Genomic DNA, 18,081 nt, shown 5'->3' with positions numbered 1-18,081 from the left:
CAAAGAAGAAAAAGAAGAGGAAGAAGAAGAAGAAGAAGAGGGAGGAAGAAAAGAAAAGAAAAAAATTTTAAATGTTTTTTTGCCACGTGGCAGGCATTTGGCAGCCACGTGGCACAAATGTGGCAGCCACGTCAGCATTTAACAGATTAATGGATGGAAAATCTAACGGATGTATTATATTGAAATAAAATAGTACTTGAGGTATGAAAGTGAAATGTTTTAAAGTTGTTGTATGAAGTTGTAATAAACCTCAAAACTTGAGGGGCTACTGTGTAATTTACCCTTGTTTTTTTTAACAAACGATATTATTTACACTAAAGGGGAGGGGGTGGGCTTAACCTCATAATGGGTTAGCAATAATGTGATTTAATCCGCTGTTTATTAAATATTATTTTCTCTATTTTTAAACATGTTCAAAACATCTTAAGATGTGTGTAATGCTGGTTATAAAAAAAAGGTATTTCGCACGCGGATAATAATGTGATTAAATTAATTGTCAAATGATTTTTTTTTAACAAACGATATTATCTACACAAAAGGGGATGAGCTTAGCCTCACAATGGGCTAGCAATAATATGATTCAATCAATTGTTTATTAAATATTATTTTCTCTATTCTTAATGTAAATTCTATAGAGACCGATTTTATTATGTGAATTCAGTTGTTTAAATTGGTTTATGAGGGGTTTCTTCTAGCATAATCTAAAATTATTCATTTACTTCAAATATTTGACAGTGTTTTTTAAATAATTAATTTTTTTGTACTTTTTTTAATTAGTACCTCATAATATGCTAGCAATAATGTGATTCGATCAGCTGTTCATTCAACATTATTTTCTCTATTTTTAAACACGTTCAAAGCATCTTATTATGCGTGTAATGCTGGTTATAAAAAAGGTCTTTCGCACGTGGATAATAATGTGATTAAATTAGTTGTCAAATTATTGTTTTTTTTTTAACAAACAATATTATCTACACTAAATAGGTGGGGGATAAGTTTAGCCTTATAATAAGCTACAAATAATTAAATGTGGGGTCTCGCCAATTTTACGAGGCATTCTCGTAAAAAGATAAGGGGAAGGGCTTATTGCTACAGGAATCTCTAGCTTTTCATTTCAAGAGGTAATTGATTTTTCGGTCAGGATGATAAGATAGAGAGGGCTAAAAAAGAAGCAAAGCATATATATCAACTTTGCATAAAGAAATCCTTTTTTGGAGAGCACCAGGTCCAAAATGAAAGCCATGCCAGCAGCTAGAATCATATGACTTTCATTTAAGCTTCTTTCCTAGTTCTAAAAGTTGAAAATAAGATATAAACATTTACACACAAAAAGAAGAAAAAAAATTTATTAGAAAATTAATAAAAAAAACCCCTCGTAAAACTTTTTTTTATTTAACTCTTAAACAGCTTTCTTTATCATTAAAGGCACGTTTCTTTTATTATTAAGAACACTTTCTTATTATTAAGGACATTTCTTTTAAATCAAAGCCTCATGAAATGAGACTCTCTTTGTTTTTTGTCCTTGTAATATAACAAATAACATCCTTAATAATTGTCTAAGTGTTTTTCAATAAAAAAAATTTTGACGGGAAACTTTTTATTAGTTCTCTCTAAAATTATTACCTATGAAGACTTTGTTTGGATTCTTTGCTTAATATATAAAAAATTCAATTTCAGGTACATATAATAAGTCTCTTCATTGTCTAATCAAGAACAATACCTATAGTTTTTATTCCAAACAAAAAAATTCCAAACTTGAGATTTCTTCTCTAAATAGTTATATTTGGGTGGGAATTTGGTTAAATCGGATTTGCACCATCAGCCCATGAATTCTTGGCCGTTGGATATGCACCATTTTAGCTAGATGGGTATCTAATGACCAAATGGTTTTCCGTTTTCGTTCGCCCAATTGCTGGCTGGGACGGACGAGATTGAAAGAGTGGAAGCTAGTCCTGTCGAGTTCTAATTTTTTAGAGGAGAGTTATAAGACATATATGTTGAAACTACTCTCTAGAAAAACAATATTCTTATTAAAACAGTTGCAAAGTTCCTTGAGTTCTTAATCTTCTTTGTTTTTTTCATTCACTCTAATGTCTAAAACTTAGTTGAGTTGTATATGTTCCGTTACTTTGAATGAGTAATAGATCCTTATTTATGCAAAATAAAAACTTCGAAAAGAGAGTGAAAAAAATAAGGAGATTTTGTAACATGGCGAAAAATCTAGCTTGATATATCAAGAAAAGATTTGAAGTTTCAAAGCTGAAAGAATATAATTTCTAACTCCGCTATTGACTAATTTTATGACATTACATTTCCAATCAAAATGTATCTGAACGTAAAATTCGTCTCTAACAGAATGCTTTGCCCTAATTATGGTTTATAATTGAGATTTTGTTGAAGCTGGCAACACACTGTTGGCAGCGATAAACATGAGCTGACATACACATTGTTGCCAAGCACTGCGGATGACTCTTTCAACATTCGAAATACATGGCCCCAAGACAAAAAAAAATTCCACAACCACAAAATTACAAATATAGTAAGTTTGTTTGCAAAACCCAATATTTTTCTATAATTAACCAAACCAAATCTCAAACCATATTTTTATAGTTAATCAAACCAAATATTTGCATTATTATTATTTTTTGGTTGCCTAACTGTCAAGGAACATGAAGTTTTATCCTATATAACTAATTAACTGCCTTTGACCTATCTCTTTCATATTCTCCCTTCTAGCTCATAATTTTCCAAATCTAATTATCTTCTACGTCTCTTCTTCCTACCGCTTGTGGCCGCAATCCCCCATTGTTGTCCTCTCCAATGGGTGACCAAAATTCAAAGCTCACCCCAGAAGCCGAGGCTGTGCCTCCTAGAATCCTTTCCCTCTTGCAGAGACGCTTCGAGGAGATGAAGAGCCGGTCCAAGGCACGAAAGCTAAAAGCCGCTAGTACTCTCTCCAAGAAACAGCTACTTAAGGACTGTGCACAGGAGGAGGTTGATAACTCTCTCCTTCATTCGCCGCAGTGTTCACCAGAGTCTGACAAAATAACGTTTCCGAAGATACCACCAACTTTGGAGAACAAGTCCAAGGTTGCACCAATCTCGCAGGAGTGTGACAAGGGTACAAAACAGGTTGACGATGAGGACCAAAAGAAGCAGCAAAGTAAGAGAGATGGGACGGAGTGTAGTGTTGAAGATCATAAAGAGCCAAAGGGTGTGAATGTGTATATAGGAGGGGTTTTTGCAATGGAGGACACCACAGAGGGAGAGGAAGAGGATGAAGATAATGAAGATGGTACGCAGAGAAACAGAGAATTTTTCATGTGTCCCGCGTCACCAAGTTTTAAAATTTATTGCATGGAAGCTCTGGAAATTGAAAATGATAGCAGTAAGTTTTTACACGTAAAATTGGATGCAACTTTTTTTGTAGCACATTGTATTTGAGAAAAAGATATGAAAATTTTTGGAATTGATGCATACAAATGCAGGAAAGTACGACAGCACAACGGACGAGGATATCAAGCACAAGAAATCGCCAAGTGCTGCTTCTGTAGACTGCAGTGTTGATAGCCTAGCGTCAACGACTGATCACAACGATGTAAATATCTTATGAGAATAAAATATACTAATTAAGCAAAGTTTGTGATCTTGTTCTAAAATGTTTCATGTCATGTTCCAGGGCCAGGTAACAAAGACAAAGAAGAAAGGAAGGAGAAGGAGAAGAGTACGAAATGGATTCGGAGTAAAGAATCTATTGCACATTAAAGGATGCTACTACCTAGGTTGCAGTGGTGGCCACGACAGAGCCACCTATCTGGCCGAGAAATCTGCAGCCACTTGATCACGCAAGGAACTGTGAGCTTGATATACATTGTTGATCCATTCCTTGACAGCGGTTGGGGTCTACTGTTTCTCTAACATGATATCAGAGCTGCGGTTCCAAGAGGCCTTCGGTTCAAAATCTCCAAGCCACCACACCTAATCACTTGTCAAGTTAATTAACCTGCAGGGTCGGGGTTGCACCTATACAGTCGTGCAGGATGAAGCTGCATGTAAGAGAACGTGTTGGCTTGAGTGATTTTCTGCGAGGAATGAGCACGAAGAGTGATGGTCATTATTTTCGTACTTTTCCTTCGGTCTCTTTCTTGTTCTTGGCCATGAGACTTTCATTTTCCTGCACTTCTGGGCCATGACTCTCTAACTCATGTCCTTTAGACCAAAATTTGTGTCCCAATGTAAATCAGTAGAGATGTACATTGTGATTACAGTGGACAAAGCTCTCTTGCCTGATATATATGCATCGGAACGTTGTTCTTAATTATATACAACAAGAAAGATCAAACAAACAAAAATGAGAAGTACTTAACCTAAGTGATCACAAATAGGATAAAATTGCTCTTCAGAAGCTGAAGACATTAGTTGATTAAGCTACCTTTTAGCGAATATTTAAAACCAGTAAGTGCAATGAAACATTATAGTAAACGGTAATTAACGTAATGAAAGATCAATCATTTGCTCAACATACAAAAAGCACGAAACCAAAGCAAAATAAAGTTCAAACCATAACAATGTTCTAGCACGAAGGCCAGCTTGATCAGCTCAGAATGTAGCAAAACTCTATCATACTCTTTAATTCCTAATAAAAGATAAAATGTGCGTCAAGAAGCTTTTCTTATCGACTTCCTTACGGCATTCAGTTCTTCCTAGCAAGACGGATTGACAGGCAAGAACCTGGACTTACGAGAACTGTAATGATTACCAAGAAAGAGAAATGCATTAACAAATGCAGCGGGAAATCAAGAATCCCGAGTCCACTTCTTGTCAAGGAGAATTGTTTCCCTTGATCAAGAAGAAAATATGCCTGAATTATAAAGGGAAAGTTTGTCACCATCTCTGTCTGATAGAATGCATAGATCCCGGGTGACGAGTTTGGTACTCCGCCTAGGCGTTCACCAATGGGAAGTACGAGCGTTATCATCCACTCATCCAAACCCGTTCTCCTATCCACTCTGAATTCATCCTTGACAGGAAACTTCGAATATAATAACTGCATAATTTTCTGAGCTCACTGACCTTTATCCCTATTGGACTTTCAAGTGTTTTGCCTTAAACAGCTCGGTGAAGATACTCGACCAAAGGGCTGGCTACATGAGTTGATTATATTTGATAAATTTTCAATTAATTTAGCCTTTCTTCTTCCTTGAGAATCTGTTCACTAATTTCCCCCCTTTTCATCAGTTTCCAAGGAGTAAGTGGAAAACCAGCTGCTTCCTCTGCTCACATTTCAATTTATGAAATTTTCGTTGTACATTTTCTTTAATCATTTCTACGAATTCGAAACTGAATCTTTTTTAATTAGTTAGCAGCTTCTGAAGAATACAAAGCTAAAACTTAGGAAACTAATTCAGCAATCATAAAACGGACCAATTAGTAAACTGCAGAAGGTTGTAAAAAAACCAGATGAGAAAACATGGTTCATAAGTTCATATGATAGTAGAAGCAAATCCAGTTGTTCAAAATAACACGAGAATCCAACGGTAAAAAACCACACAACCAAATCAGCATAACATAGAGTTCACGTCATCTGTAGAGAGAGACTATTATTATTGAAAAGAACATAACTAGATAGAAGGGTAGGCAGAATTCAGAAACTCTGCATCCTCGACAAAGATCTGCAGATTCTTCGACTTCATCAAGAAATCAACAGCTTCCTCATTGAATTCTAGCACAAATTCCAACTTGATGAGTTCCGAAAGTGCAGGTATATGTTCAGTGCACTCCCACAGCACACACTCAGATATTGCTTCAGCAAAATAGGTAGCAAACTCAATGGTACTCTTCTGTCCGCCAGATTTGTCCATCTTCTGGATGAAGAATTTGGAATTCTCCCTGTCCCACCGTATCTTTCGTGTGCCTCTCACATTCAAAACTTCCCCAGAAGATAGTGGCAGATCATAGCTCACAGTGATTGGTTCAGGTGTCTCCACAACAGCAATGTCTACAAGACCTTGGACAGCTTCCTGCCTCTTCTCTACTTCCATCTCAATGGGAGGACCAGCTAGAAACCCAAGAATCAGCCTCAGCAGCGTTTTCCCGATCAATTTCTTCGTTGGAATCATCAGTAGTTCAACATCATCTGCGAGGGATGATTCTACCTTCTTCACAGATTCTGAAATACTGCGAACACCAATTTTCTTGTAGATTTCAAGCAGCCTAGTCTGAGGCAAGGAAGCCAAGCTTGGCTGAGGGTACCAAACAAATATTGACTGTGAAAACTGTTTGAAAAGATACTGCAGCTGAAGGTCATCCGCAACGAAAACATCCTCCTTGTTGCACAACAAAATTCCACCTGAGCCAGAATAAACCGGTACTTTAACCACGGCATCAGCAAGACTTTTCTCCATCTTCAAATTCCAGTGGTTTGAAACATAAAGCCAGAACATGCAGCATTGATCATGAGACAATCCGCTTTCAGAACTTTCCCAAACTTTCCAGAGATTCAAGTAATCATCAACAGAAGGATGGGATCTTATTCCAAAAGCAGGAGAGAAGAAACCAAACAACTTTTGCTCATAGTGTTTCTCCAAAACAGTTAGCAGCAAACCAAATAGACCATCCTTGTCATACAGAACACATTCATCTGCACTAACCCACTCACCATTTTTATTTTCTTTCAGAACCCAGATCCTTCCGGGAGCCTCTCCATCTGTCAGTGGCACCCACATAGAGTCACTCAAGAAACTATGTACTCGAACAAATGTCGAAAACTCATCATGTAGATCAAGGTGCCTTGCAATCAAGGCACATCCCTTTTTCACTTCGACAATCACCCCAATTGCAGCGAGCTCCTTTCTGTAGGTTGTAAGTTTAGAACCATAGAATTCTTCATCAATGAAAGGCCCATCAGTTTGCTTTAAATGCGATTTTGAATCAAACAACAAGCACTGGTCAGGAGAATGGTAACCAACATGAGTCTTCAACCATGCTCGAGAAAGTTTTCCCCTGAAAGCCTCCGGAAGGGAGTAGGCATTCTCATGCAATAAAATCTGTAGGCATCATTGCAGTGCACACAGGGCTCTTCACTGAACCTTATTTGATATCCGTTACTGAAAATGTAACGTCGCGCAGTAATGAGAAACACGCTTTTGAACCCAATACCTGTAGATTAACCAGGAATGCAGTTGAATTAGCAAAACGGAAAACTAACAAGACATTCAAACAGAGAACAAAAACTTAATTCAGAACGCATAATAAACATGAGATGGGCATGATACCATTATCAAAGCGGTATTACTATTACATGACTCCAATAAGAGTACATAATTCTTTGAAACAAATGACATTTCAAGATGGAAATATTGATACTTAGTAGTGGCATGCAGAATATATAGAAGCATCTCGTGTATATATACACATACCTTTCTCCCCAATGTAGCCGCGCTTCCTGTTGCCTTTCTTGGTGGAACGGCCAACACTGCAAATGGACTCGATGTTCTTTAGTGAAAACCCCTTCTCATTGTTGAAAACAGTTAAAGTAGCAGGAGCCCCCGCGGCTGTTATATCCCTGGAAGTTATGACAAACTCAAGTGATGGATCAACCCCTTCTGGGTACTCATTATCTTCTGCATTCTGCAAAATAAGTAGTACACTGTGAACCATTGATTCATATATTCAAATAGCTACCGTCTAAGGTAAATACATAAACACACATTAAAGCACACAAGCACGCACATATCTATATATATTACAAAAAAAAAAAAAAAAAAACCTGGATGAGTTCCATGAGGAAGTGAACATCCTTAACGTAGAGTTCAGCAGAGAGATTCTTAACAGCCTGGTGAAGATCCTCAGTCAAAGGGTTGGCCTCTTCCCTTCCAATGGAGAACTTTGTCTTCCTTATCTCTTCCATGTGCGCTTTCGGAGTAGCCATTGACTTATCAATTGCCTCTTTTAGTTAAGCTTCAGTACTTCACAGACAATCAGAAGTTGTGACTTGAGAGAAATTGAGAATGATCAATGAGTTGTTTATATATGAGAACGAGAGAGAAAGTAGAAGTTTATGATATTGATAAACTTCAATTAATGCATGGATTAGCTTAATTAATTTTGTCTTTTCAACTTCCCATGAGAATCTGGGACGTTTTATCTCCTTTTTTCAGTTTCCAAGGGGAAAAGAGGAAGAACTGCTTCCTCTTCTAAGGTTTCAATTTCATGAAAATTTATGACTGTCAACTACAGCGTGTATGTAGGTTGTGATTAAAGGTGGTGAACAAAAGAATATTTATGAATACCTTGAATAGATTGGGTGGCAAGTTAACAAAATAAGCTATCAACAATCAATTGTCCACAATCACAAGAGAATCACATTAACTAATACAGATTAAAGTTCACAGCATTTATATATTGACGGATTATCGGAAAATCACACTAATTATTTACATTGAAACCACACATTATATTAGTAAGACAGTGCTTAAATTAAGGACACAAACTAAACCTTAAACAACAGCAAAGGGAAGTTTATAACATATCTAGTCAGAAGGCAGAGTTTAGAAACTCCTCATCCTCGACGAAGATTCGCAAATTCTTGGACTTCATATAGAACTCAACTGCTTCCTCATCGAAATCCATCACGAATGCCAACTTGATCATCTCTGAAAGTGCAGGTATATGATCAGTGTTCTCCCACAGGACACCAGAAGATATTACTTCGGAGAAATATGTGGCAAACTCAATGACACTTTTCTGCCCTCCAGACCTGTCCATTTTCTGTGTGAAAAATGCACACATTTCTTTGTCCCACCGTATCATTCGGCTTGCCCTTACGTTCAAAACCTCTCCGGTAGACAATGGTAAGTTATAGCTTACATTGATTGGTTCGGTTGTCTCCACAACAGTAAGACTGAGAAGGCCTTGCACAGCTTCATGCCTCCTTTCTGCTTCCATGTTGAAGGCGGGATCAGCTAGAAAACCGAGAATGAGCTTCAACAGCGGTTTCCCAATCAAACCATCCCTTGGAATTACCCGTTGTTGCTCAATGCCAAATTCTAGGGGCAGTTCTTCCTTCTGTACAGATTCGGAAATAGTACGAACACCAATTTTCTTGTAAATATCAAGCAATGTAGTCCGAGGCAATGCAGGCAAGCTTGGCTGAGGGTACCAAACAAATAAGGGATGAGGAGAAGACTGCTCAAAAAGATCCTTCAGTAGCAAGTCATCAGCAAGAAACACATCCGACTTGTTTAGCAACAAGATTTCATCTGAGCCGGAATTAACAGGCAGTTTCACCAAGGCCTCAGTAAGAACTTTCTCTGTTTTCGAATTCCAGCTCTTTGTAATATAACCCCAGAACTTGCAACAGTGCACATGCGACAATGTTATTTTGGAGCTTTCCCAAACCTTCCAGAGCTTGCAGTAGTCCTCAATAGAAGGACGAGATTTTACCCCAAAAGCATACGAAAAGAACGCTAGCAGGTTATGCTCAAAGTAGGTCTCCAGGACAGTCAGCTGCAAACCAAATAGCCCGTCTTTGTCATTGATTACGCATTGATCAGGACTAGCCCACACTCCATTCTGATTTCTATTCGGAATCCAGATCCTTCTGTCAGCCTCGCAATCCGGCTTCCACATAAACACCTTCAAGTACTCATATACTCGAACGAAAGTAGAACGTTCATCATGAAAATCAAGGTGGCTGGCAATCAATGGACATCCTTGTTCCACTTCAACGATCACCCCTATTTCAGAGAGCTCTTTTCTGTAAGTTGTAATTTTAGAACCATAAAATTCTTCGTCAATGAAAGGCCCGTCAGTCTTTTTCAGAAACAAATCAAATTTGGAGTCGAACAACAAGCACTCGCTCGGACGCCTATAACCAGCATAAGTCTTCAACCATGGTTGAGAAACTCTCTTTATAAATGCATCTGAAAAGGAGTAATCTTTCACCTCCAACAAAATATGCATGCATTCCAGCAATGCTAGCGCATTTTCTGGGGAAATGCTGCTTGGATTCTGGGGAAGACAAACATTAGGAGGCACAAACTTGATACCATCCTTGAATTCCACAGCGACCCCCATGCTCTTGAGCTCCTTCTTATATTCATGAATATTCTTGCCATAATAATTTTCAGAATCGTCGATAAAAGGGAGACGAGATATTGGAGAGATGTATTCCCAATCAGGACTAAAGAGAATGCACTCTCTTGGAGATCTATAATCACCCCGACGAGTGCGCAGCCACTTTTCCTCCCGAATGCAGCTTTTCAGATCTTCAGGAAATTTAAAAGGAGTTCCCTTCAGCTTTCTACAACACAACAGAAATGATGCAACATTTTCCTTGGTGATGGAAGTCGAAGATGCGTACTGCTTGAAATAACGAGCAAATACTTTTGCAGCCTCCTCATAATCAACAACCACCCCTATTTTCTTCAACTCATTTCTGTAGGAAAATATGTTGTCTCCATAGAAATTGTGATCGATCAATGGGAGGCCACTAAACACCTGAAGAAGGCAACCCCATTCCTTATGAACCAAGAGACATTCATGTGGAAACTTGTAAACATTGTTTGCTTTCAGGCACCTTGTTCTACTCAATGTTTCGACAATCTTATCAGATGAATTTGAGATCTGCATAATTATCAGCAATAGTAGAATAGCATCCGATGTTAGAGAAGATAAGCATGACGGTGGCTTTAGGTGGTCGATCATGAGCTGGTAATTTGTGCGGAAGGAAACAACCACACCAAGCAACTCGAGTTCTTCTCTGAAATGAAGAATTTCTTCACCGTAAAGCTCCTGATCAATGAATGGAATGTCACTAATTTTGGATGCAATTCGCCACCCTTGGTTGAACAAGACAGATCCAACTGGAGACCTGTAGCCATGGGACGTTTTAAGCCAACTCCCCCTTTTAATACTGGATACGAATTCTTCTGCTGAAAAATAGTTGTCCCTCAAAAACTTGATAAATTTCAGGATTGAAAGTACACTGTCTATAGTTAAAGTGGATGAATCTGCGAGAGACATAAGACGGTCCCCAATAAACTTGCATGCTTCTGCGTACTCAAACATGACTCCAACTGCTTTTAGCTCCTCCTTGTAATCATTAATTTTCTCCCCATAATAACTCATGTCAACCAATGGGATATCAACAAAATTAGATCCACTCTGCAGAATGTTTCCACATGATGATGTGAGTATGAATGACTGCGAAGGTGGCCTAATGGCACCCGAATATCCATTCAAATAAACTTTCAGCCAGTAACCGTTCGCTATGCTTTTCAAAAACTTCTCTGGAATGTGAACCCTCTCGTGTTTCAGGTGACGAATCCAGTCCAAAAGCAAGAATGCATTTTGCTTCGTCAGAGTTGAAGACACGGTTGGAATACATGCATTGGGAGCAGAAATAGAAGGGACATCCGAAGCTGCGGCATGATCTTTGAGGAACTCAAGGAGCCGCTTCTCTTTTGTAACTTTACCTGCAAAGTGACCTGGTTTTATGTAATCTTCTCCTAACTCGACGTAGCCTTCTTCCATCCACAGATTTGAATCAGTCAAATCAGCCCATTTGCTTTCATAGGCAGGGACAATAAGCCCTCTCCTTTGTCTATTAACGTAGCCGTAGTTATTCACAAGTGGCATTTTACTACATAAATCATCAACTTCGTAAGCAGGGATATACTTATTGCACAATGAATGATACAAAAAGTGGGCATATGCAACGACAGGTTTCCGCTCATTGCCAAGAGAATGATCCAGGCAAACTGCATACTCGTAAACACTTACAGCAGCAACCTTCATTTCTTCTGCGAACCATTTCAGCAACTCCTCCTTCTTAGAACATGACTGGAGAGCTTCCTGGGTTATTTCTGGCATAAAAAGAAGTTTTGCTGTGGATATAAATTCCTTGTTCCAATCAATCAACCATGAGACATGACAAGAAAGACGGGATAGGCAAATCTTCTTTTCACCAATCCGCATTGCACTTAAGCTGCAGAATGCTACACTCCCGTCAAAATCCACATATTTTATCAGTGGAATGTTCTTGATGTTGGTACAGTGGAATGTCCGCCTCCAGTTATCAGAAACAAACAATAGAAGCTCCAAATAGACATCTTCAGACACTCCGGCAACAATATCGGAACTCTGAATGCATTTAGCATACCACTCATCGTGAACTGGTTCAACTCCAAGGAAATTCAGAATGTGATCATACTCCTCTTTGTCAAATGAATCACATAAAACATATCTTCCATGGGAAGAGATGTTCCCCAAGCTAACCCTTTCATCGCTCGCCTTTCTCAAAATATTCCAGAAAGCAGGCAACAACCTACCCACTTCGCGAGGTTTATGGAAGAACCTCTGCTTGTGTGACTTGGTTGGTACAATGTCTTCCTCAATAAGCAGTGCTTTGATTGACTCCCTCACAACATTCAATTCATCATAGGGGGTGTTCTGGACAGGTAAGAACCTAAAGTAAGGAGGCAAACTAGAATCTGGTGCGTCTCCTATAGTTTTCACGAGCGAGATAAATGCTTTGAGGAATGCAACAGGCACACAACTAAGAATTCCTCGATTCCACTTGCTGTCCAAGACAATACCTTCTCTTGATGATTGTAACAGAAAATCTGCCTGAATTATGAAAGGCAAATTTGTAAACATCTGAGTTGGAAGGAATGCATAGACCCCGGGTGAGCTTGTTCCTCTATGAAGGCGCTCCCCATATGGAAATGCTAGCGTGATCACCCACTCATCGACCTCCATTCTCCTCTCCTCTCTGAACTCTTGCCTGACAGGAAACTTCTGCTTCCACATATAATAGATACAGTTTTTGTCGTCATCACCATTTTCTTCTGCAGAGAGGTGGAGTGTGTAGGACTGAGCATCAATGTTCTTCTGCGCCACAAGATCAATCTCACTTGATATTGATATCGCGCTCACAGTGTTGAGCCTTGGATCCTCATTATGTTCCCTAACCGAGAGCCGCTTAATCTTTGAAAGAAACAAGAGAACTTCCGGATGCATTCTTGAGAGCTGCTGCTTCACAGGATGGACCTCGTCAGGCTTTAGAGGTAAGATCAGCGTTGTGGTTGGAAGGGCAGAACCATAACCATATATCTGTTTTATGTCACATAGAGTAGGGTTTTCCTCAACCCATTCAGGAACAATGTACCCGAGATTGCAATGCAGACAAGGCTCTTTACTGAACCTTATCTGATAGCCATTACTAAAGATGTAAGGCCGATCTGTGATCAGAAACACACTCTTGAAGCCAATTCCTGTAGATTAACCAGAAACATGATTGAATTAGCACAACAATGAAAAATCATAACTACCAAATAAGAAAGAAAACACATATAAGCTTATAGGCATTCCAAACTTCAGTTGCGTACTTCACCGATTAATATATAACAGTCATCACGTAAAATATCACCTAAATTTTGATATCTGCAGAATAATTCCAATCAAAGTACTAATTTTTTCTGTATCAAGCATACCATAGTATAGCATATAGTTCGCGATGGACGACTGAAATGTGAACTCGCAGAGAATTATTAAATCTTGGAACATTTCTATAACCTGTAAGGGCTGATCATAAACATGTGCCACATGGTATCAAATGAAACATTGCGTGGCTTCCATAAAGTTAGGGGAAGTAATGTACTGATAATGCACATACCTTTCTCTCCAATGTAGCCGCGCTTCCGGTTGCCTTTCTTGGTGGACCGTCCAATGCTGCAAATGGATTCTATGTTCTTACGTGAAAATCCCTTCTCATTGTTGAAAATCAGCAATGTGGCAGGAGCCCCTGTGCCGGTTATATCCCTGGACGTTATGACAAATTCAAGTGACGGATCAACGCCGTCTGCGTACTCATTGTCTTCTGCATTCTGTGAAGTAAAATACAACATGTTTTGTTATTTCAATCAAACCATATAAGAAACAAAAGTTAAATCTTTAAATTGTTCATAGTGGCATATCGATTAAGATTAAGATTCACAAGCATATATCTTTACAAAACTAAATTATTTCCCATTTCCATTCGATTAAAACATTGAGAAATCGAATAGCATCTCATCCAATGTAAGCTTTAACAGTTTAACTTTACTGAATGTATTAAACGAAATTAAAAACCTTCAAATGCATTATCCAGCACACTAATACCTACATGCATGCGCATACAAACGTAACAAACCTACATAAAGTCCATAATCTTTCTTCAAAACGCATTTAGTTCTTGTGATACAAAAAAAAATATTGGGGAGAGGGGGTATTGAACACGTGACTCGGGATTGCTCTTTGCCACTTGAGCTACAAGCTTCTTGCAAAAGCATTTACTTTTCTTTTCTGGGCAAGGGTATATTATAAAGGAAATTGATTTCCGCATTTAGCAAGGTGATATTCTAAATTAAAGTGATTTCGGCACACCCTTTCCCTATGACACTCCATATTTATTTTTGACATTTGAAGTGAATGAATGAAAGAAAGCAAATTCCTAGTCAACTGACCTAACCACTTTGACAAAAAAATAAAAAATAAAAAATTGACCTAACCACATTAACACCAAAAACAAAATTCATCATGCATATTGATGTCAAATATTTAGAGAGACGGATCACTAGCCTACTCTTAACCACACAAAATTGTCTCAACTCAACTACCGTATTACTAGGTGTTGAGTTTTATAAGTATGGTTTGGAGTGAACCAGTGACCCATCTTTCTGAAAATCTGAAATAAAATCAAAGCGTACTATTCTTTCGATACGTCCTGGACTTGATTTACTGGGCTTGAATTTGCATCTTTAAGTTGAGTTTTCAAAAAGTTACGCTAACTCCGACTTAAGGATATTGAGTTGATTGGGCCTCAAAAAGTTACAATAGCTCTAGTCCCTGAATGATGACTGGGCTATGAAAAAATTGTGTTAACTCTGGTACAATGGAGTTCTTATCATATATGGCCAAATTTTAGCCCCAGCTTTCATAAATATTAACTTTTGGAACAAATTTCATACATAGTCAAAATCACTCTTGAATAGACCCAAATACCCACAATTAAACCTTTTTTTCTGTAACGTGTGCCAGCTTTTCCTCTTAATGAATGAGCAGCAAGTACGCAAAATTTCATAGGCCTACAATAAATTTGGATTCACTGGGAAGAAAACTGTTGTTCGAATATATCAACCTTTAGGAAACTGCAAATTATATAAGTCATATATAGTTTCATTTTCATACTAGGAAAAAGAACAAAACTCCCTTTGATACAATACCGGTAAAAACAAGCGAAAAAGCTCCAATCAACTCTTATGCCTAACAACATGTATTGATAGCGAAAAATCTTCACATGCTGTCGGACATGTATTGATCTAAGAAAGGTTAATTTCTTTGGATTACAGAGATTTGGGTCAAAGTACACAATTCTTCCAATCCTCCATTTAGGAACTTGAGGTAGTGACTGTTATTGGTAGTGTCCTTCACATTTATATGGTGATGAAACGACTGCGAAATCTACTTTCCGGCAGTCAAAATTAGTATTTTCCAGAAATAAGCCAGTAGTCCTTTTGTATGTATTACATGAGTTGGAATCGAAAGGAACTCCGAGGATTTTAGGTCTAGTGTAACTGGGTTTTAATTTTTAAGGCATTTAGGTCTATTTAGGTGTATTTTTGGTTATAATGAAATTTTTTATAAAAAATAACATTTATGAAATTGGAGGGTAATTTTGACTATAGATGATAAATAATCGGTACGGCACTACAATGACTTGACCAGTTTTCCATGTGGGAATTGATTTTTCTTGTGACCATGTGGGGTTGGAATTGATTTTTCTTGAGACCATGTGGGGTTACTCACAAGAGAGCATATTGAAAAATAGGATCATAGATACAAAATAATATACAATTAATATATGATCCTTAAAATTGTTGAGGCCTTTTGTGGTATTAAGAGTGAAAACTCTCATATATTATTTTGTCATATGAAAGATCCTATCCTTCAACAACTGAGTGTTTTCACAAGGAGTGTGTGTGTGTATGTATATATATGTATAATATATAGATATATATATGTGTGTGTGTGTATATGTATAATATATATGTGTGTGTGTCTATATGTGTGTGTGTGTGTGTGTGTATAGGAATGGGAATGCAAATTACCTGAATGAGTTCCATGACAAAGTGGACAGATTTGGTATAGAGTTCAAGAGAAAGATTTTTAACCGCCTGATGAAGATCTTCAGTTAAAGGGTTGAGTTTTTCTTCACCGATGGAGAACTTTTTCTTGCGTATTTCTTCAATGTGCTCTCTTGGCGTTGCCATTTTCGGTACGGTCGACGGGCGATCACAAAGCCACAGCCGGCTTTTCAGTTACAGAGAGATTAAACAAAGTCAGAGAGAGAGCAAGCAGGGAGGGCAAGTAAACGAAAGTAAACAGAGAGTCAAGAGCGAAGGTGGGACACTAATAACTCCTTTTCCATGTTGCAAAGGAATAGGGTGTTTATATATAAAGGCCAAAATTATTTTTCGGAATGGTTAATGGAACCCAAAAAAATTTGAAGTATGCATTTAATTATTTTTTATACATATTAAGAAAAAAATGCCTTTAAAGGAAAAAATCTCCATTTTTATAAAAAAAAAAAATTGGAAATATGGCTCTCACACCACATTGAGTTTTAACGATTCGAATTATCTATTTTTTAAGTTGCACCTCATAGATCATCTTTACAAAATATTAGCCAAATTAAAAATATTTAAGACAACTAATTGAGTTCAAAGAAATTAACGACATTTTATTCTCTAAGAAACATTAAAATTTCATGGTGATAATTAAATAAGTAAATGGTTTCGAATTGAATTGAATTGAATTTTTATAAGAATTGTCTATAAATCAAGACTTACAAAATAAACGATTCGAATTATTGAAATTCAATGTGAAGTCGATCCCACAATTAATTCCTATTTTAAAAAAAAAAACAGATATCTTCTTATAAAGGGTCTGATTAGGAAAAATACTTTTATCAGAAGTGAATAATTAGTTTGTCAAGAAAACGCACATTAATTGTTTAATATTAATAATAGTTCTCTAATTTTTATTTATTTATTTTGATATGAGATGCAATTTTTTACTCTCTTTTTTTGTGAAAATGAGAATATAAAAATATTTAATTTACTAAAATAGACAAATGAACCTTCTTGAGGAAGTTGAATGATTCAATGCAAACACAGGAAAGGTAAAACCGCTCGATGAAGGAAAGCAAAGGAAAAGCGAACTTTTACCAAAAAAAAAAAAAAAAAAAAAACATCAACAAACGCGAAAGAACAAAAGAAAAAAAAATATATTATTGAAATTGTGAGTTGCTTTCGAATCTAAGCCACTTGTCATTCTAACGAAGAACGGAAGGACCACAATTTATATACAAATATTCCATCATTATGGGATGTTCCAGTCTATTAATACTGTCACAAGCAAGTTTTACATATTTCTTAGATTGAAACATGTGACAGTAAACTCATTCTGTGTAAGTTATTCTCCAATTAAAGAGTTTTGTTGTACAATAATAATTGACGTTGAACAAAGAACTCCTTGTATATGAGAGTGGTCCTTTGTGTAAGAGCTCTTCTTCTTGCAAGTATAGAGCCCGTCAAATTTTTTTTTTAGTACATCGGTATTTTACACATAGAGGATAGAAAGTTCAGGTAAATCACACAATAATTAGCCTAATTTAGAGCACGTCAATTTAAACTCTTAATTAAGGTTTAATATCATTTCTAATGCACCAAAAAAATTTGGACTTCTTAAATATAAGGATAATCTAATGCACCAGATACTCAAAACTCTTACAAGTTTTCTGTCAAAGTAAGACCAAATTTGAATTTTAGTATAATATTTAAGTTTGAGGTAGAGCTTATACTAACAAGAAAAAATGTTATTCAACCGAAAACATTAAGCTTTGATTTTTTTACTACAATCATCTTCAATGCACATACTTAAATCGTGAAAAACTCAAGTTTGACTCAAATATTTTCTCTTACAATACAAAGACTTAGATTTTAGATGTAACATATAAGTCAAATACAAAAATATGTC

General features: G+C 37.1%; 4 protein-coding genes across 4 annotated transcripts; 1 reads left to right on the top strand and 3 right to left on the bottom strand.

Moving 5' to 3' along the window:
* The first annotated feature begins 2,717 nt into the window (after positions 1–2,717).
* LOC126627048 (uncharacterized) lies at positions 2,718–4,318 on the top strand. Its single transcript, XM_050296468.1, has 3 exons — positions 2,718–3,388; positions 3,489–3,598; positions 3,680–4,318. Exons 1-3 carry the CDS (start codon positions 2,821–2,823, stop codon positions 3,839–3,841), a joined length of 840 nt encoding a protein of 279 aa, XP_050152425.1. The 5' UTR covers positions 2,718–2,820; the 3' UTR covers positions 3,842–4,318.
* A 1,143-nt stretch (positions 4,319–5,461) lies between these two features.
* Positions 5,462–6,981, bottom strand: LOC126627047 (uncharacterized). The gene has a single exon (XM_050296467.1). The coding sequence runs from the start codon at positions 6,723–6,725 to the stop codon at positions 5,622–5,624; it is 1,104 nt and encodes a 367-aa protein (XP_050152424.1). The 5' UTR covers positions 6,726–6,981; the 3' UTR covers positions 5,462–5,621.
* Positions 6,977–8,164, bottom strand: LOC126627052 (protein NO VEIN-like). The gene is made up of 3 exons (XM_050296474.1): positions 7,769–8,164; positions 7,419–7,629; positions 6,977–7,158 (listed from the first exon to the last, which is right to left on the bottom strand). Exons 1-3 carry the CDS (start codon positions 7,928–7,930, stop codon positions 6,977–6,979), a joined length of 555 nt encoding a protein of 184 aa, XP_050152431.1. The 5' UTR covers positions 7,931–8,164.
* Positions 8,165–8,340: 176 nt separating this feature from the next.
* Positions 8,341–16,476, bottom strand: LOC126627044 (uncharacterized). The gene is made up of 3 exons (XM_050296464.1): positions 16,152–16,476; positions 13,679–13,889; positions 8,341–13,277 (listed from the first exon to the last, which is right to left on the bottom strand). Exons 1-3 carry the CDS (start codon positions 16,311–16,313, stop codon positions 8,536–8,538), a joined length of 5,115 nt encoding a protein of 1,704 aa, XP_050152421.1. The 5' UTR covers positions 16,314–16,476; the 3' UTR covers positions 8,341–8,535.
* Positions 16,477–18,081: the final 1,605 nt, after the last annotated feature.

Source organism: Malus sylvestris, chromosome 6 (assembly GCF_916048215.2).
Source record: "Malus sylvestris chromosome 6, drMalSylv7.2, whole genome shotgun sequence".
Lineage (NCBI taxonomy): Eukaryota > Viridiplantae > Streptophyta > Magnoliopsida > Rosales > Rosaceae > Malus > Malus sylvestris.
This window is presented reverse-complemented; position numbering and strand designations above follow the sequence as displayed.

Coding starts and splice junctions, on each gene's coding strand:
- LOC126627048 (XM_050296468.1), top strand. CDS start 2,821: ATGGGTGACCAAAATTCAAAGCTCACCCCAGAAGCCGAGGCTGTGCCT. Junction 3,389..3,488: donor GGAAATTGAAAATGATAGCA/GTAAGTTTTTAC, acceptor ATACAAATGCAG/GAAAGTACGACAGCACAACG. Junction 3,599..3,679: donor CAACGACTGATCACAACGAT/GTAAATATCTTA, acceptor GTCATGTTCCAG/GGCCAGGTAACAAAGACAAA.
- LOC126627047 (XM_050296467.1), bottom strand. CDS start 6,725: ATGTGGGTGCCACTGACAGATGGAGAGGCTCCCGGAAGGATCTGGGTT.
- LOC126627052 (XM_050296474.1), bottom strand. CDS start 7,930: ATGGCTACTCCGAAAGCGCACATGGAAGAGATAAGGAAGACAAAGTTC. Junction 7,630..7,768: donor TCCTCATGGAACTCATCCAG/GTTTTTTTTTTT, acceptor CTTATTTTGCAG/AATGCAGAAGATAATGAGTA. Junction 7,159..7,418: donor CGGCTACATTGGGGAGAAAG/GTATGTGTATAT, acceptor GTTAATCTACAG/GTATTGGGTTCAAAAGCGTG.
- LOC126627044 (XM_050296464.1), bottom strand. CDS start 16,313: ATGGCAACGCCAAGAGAGCACATTGAAGAAATACGCAAGAAAAAGTTC. Junction 13,890..16,151: donor TTGTCATGGAACTCATTCAG/GTAATTTGCATT, acceptor TTTACTTCACAG/AATGCAGAAGACAATGAGTA. Junction 13,278..13,678: donor CGGCTACATTGGAGAGAAAG/GTATGTGCATTA, acceptor GTTAATCTACAG/GAATTGGCTTCAAGAGTGTG.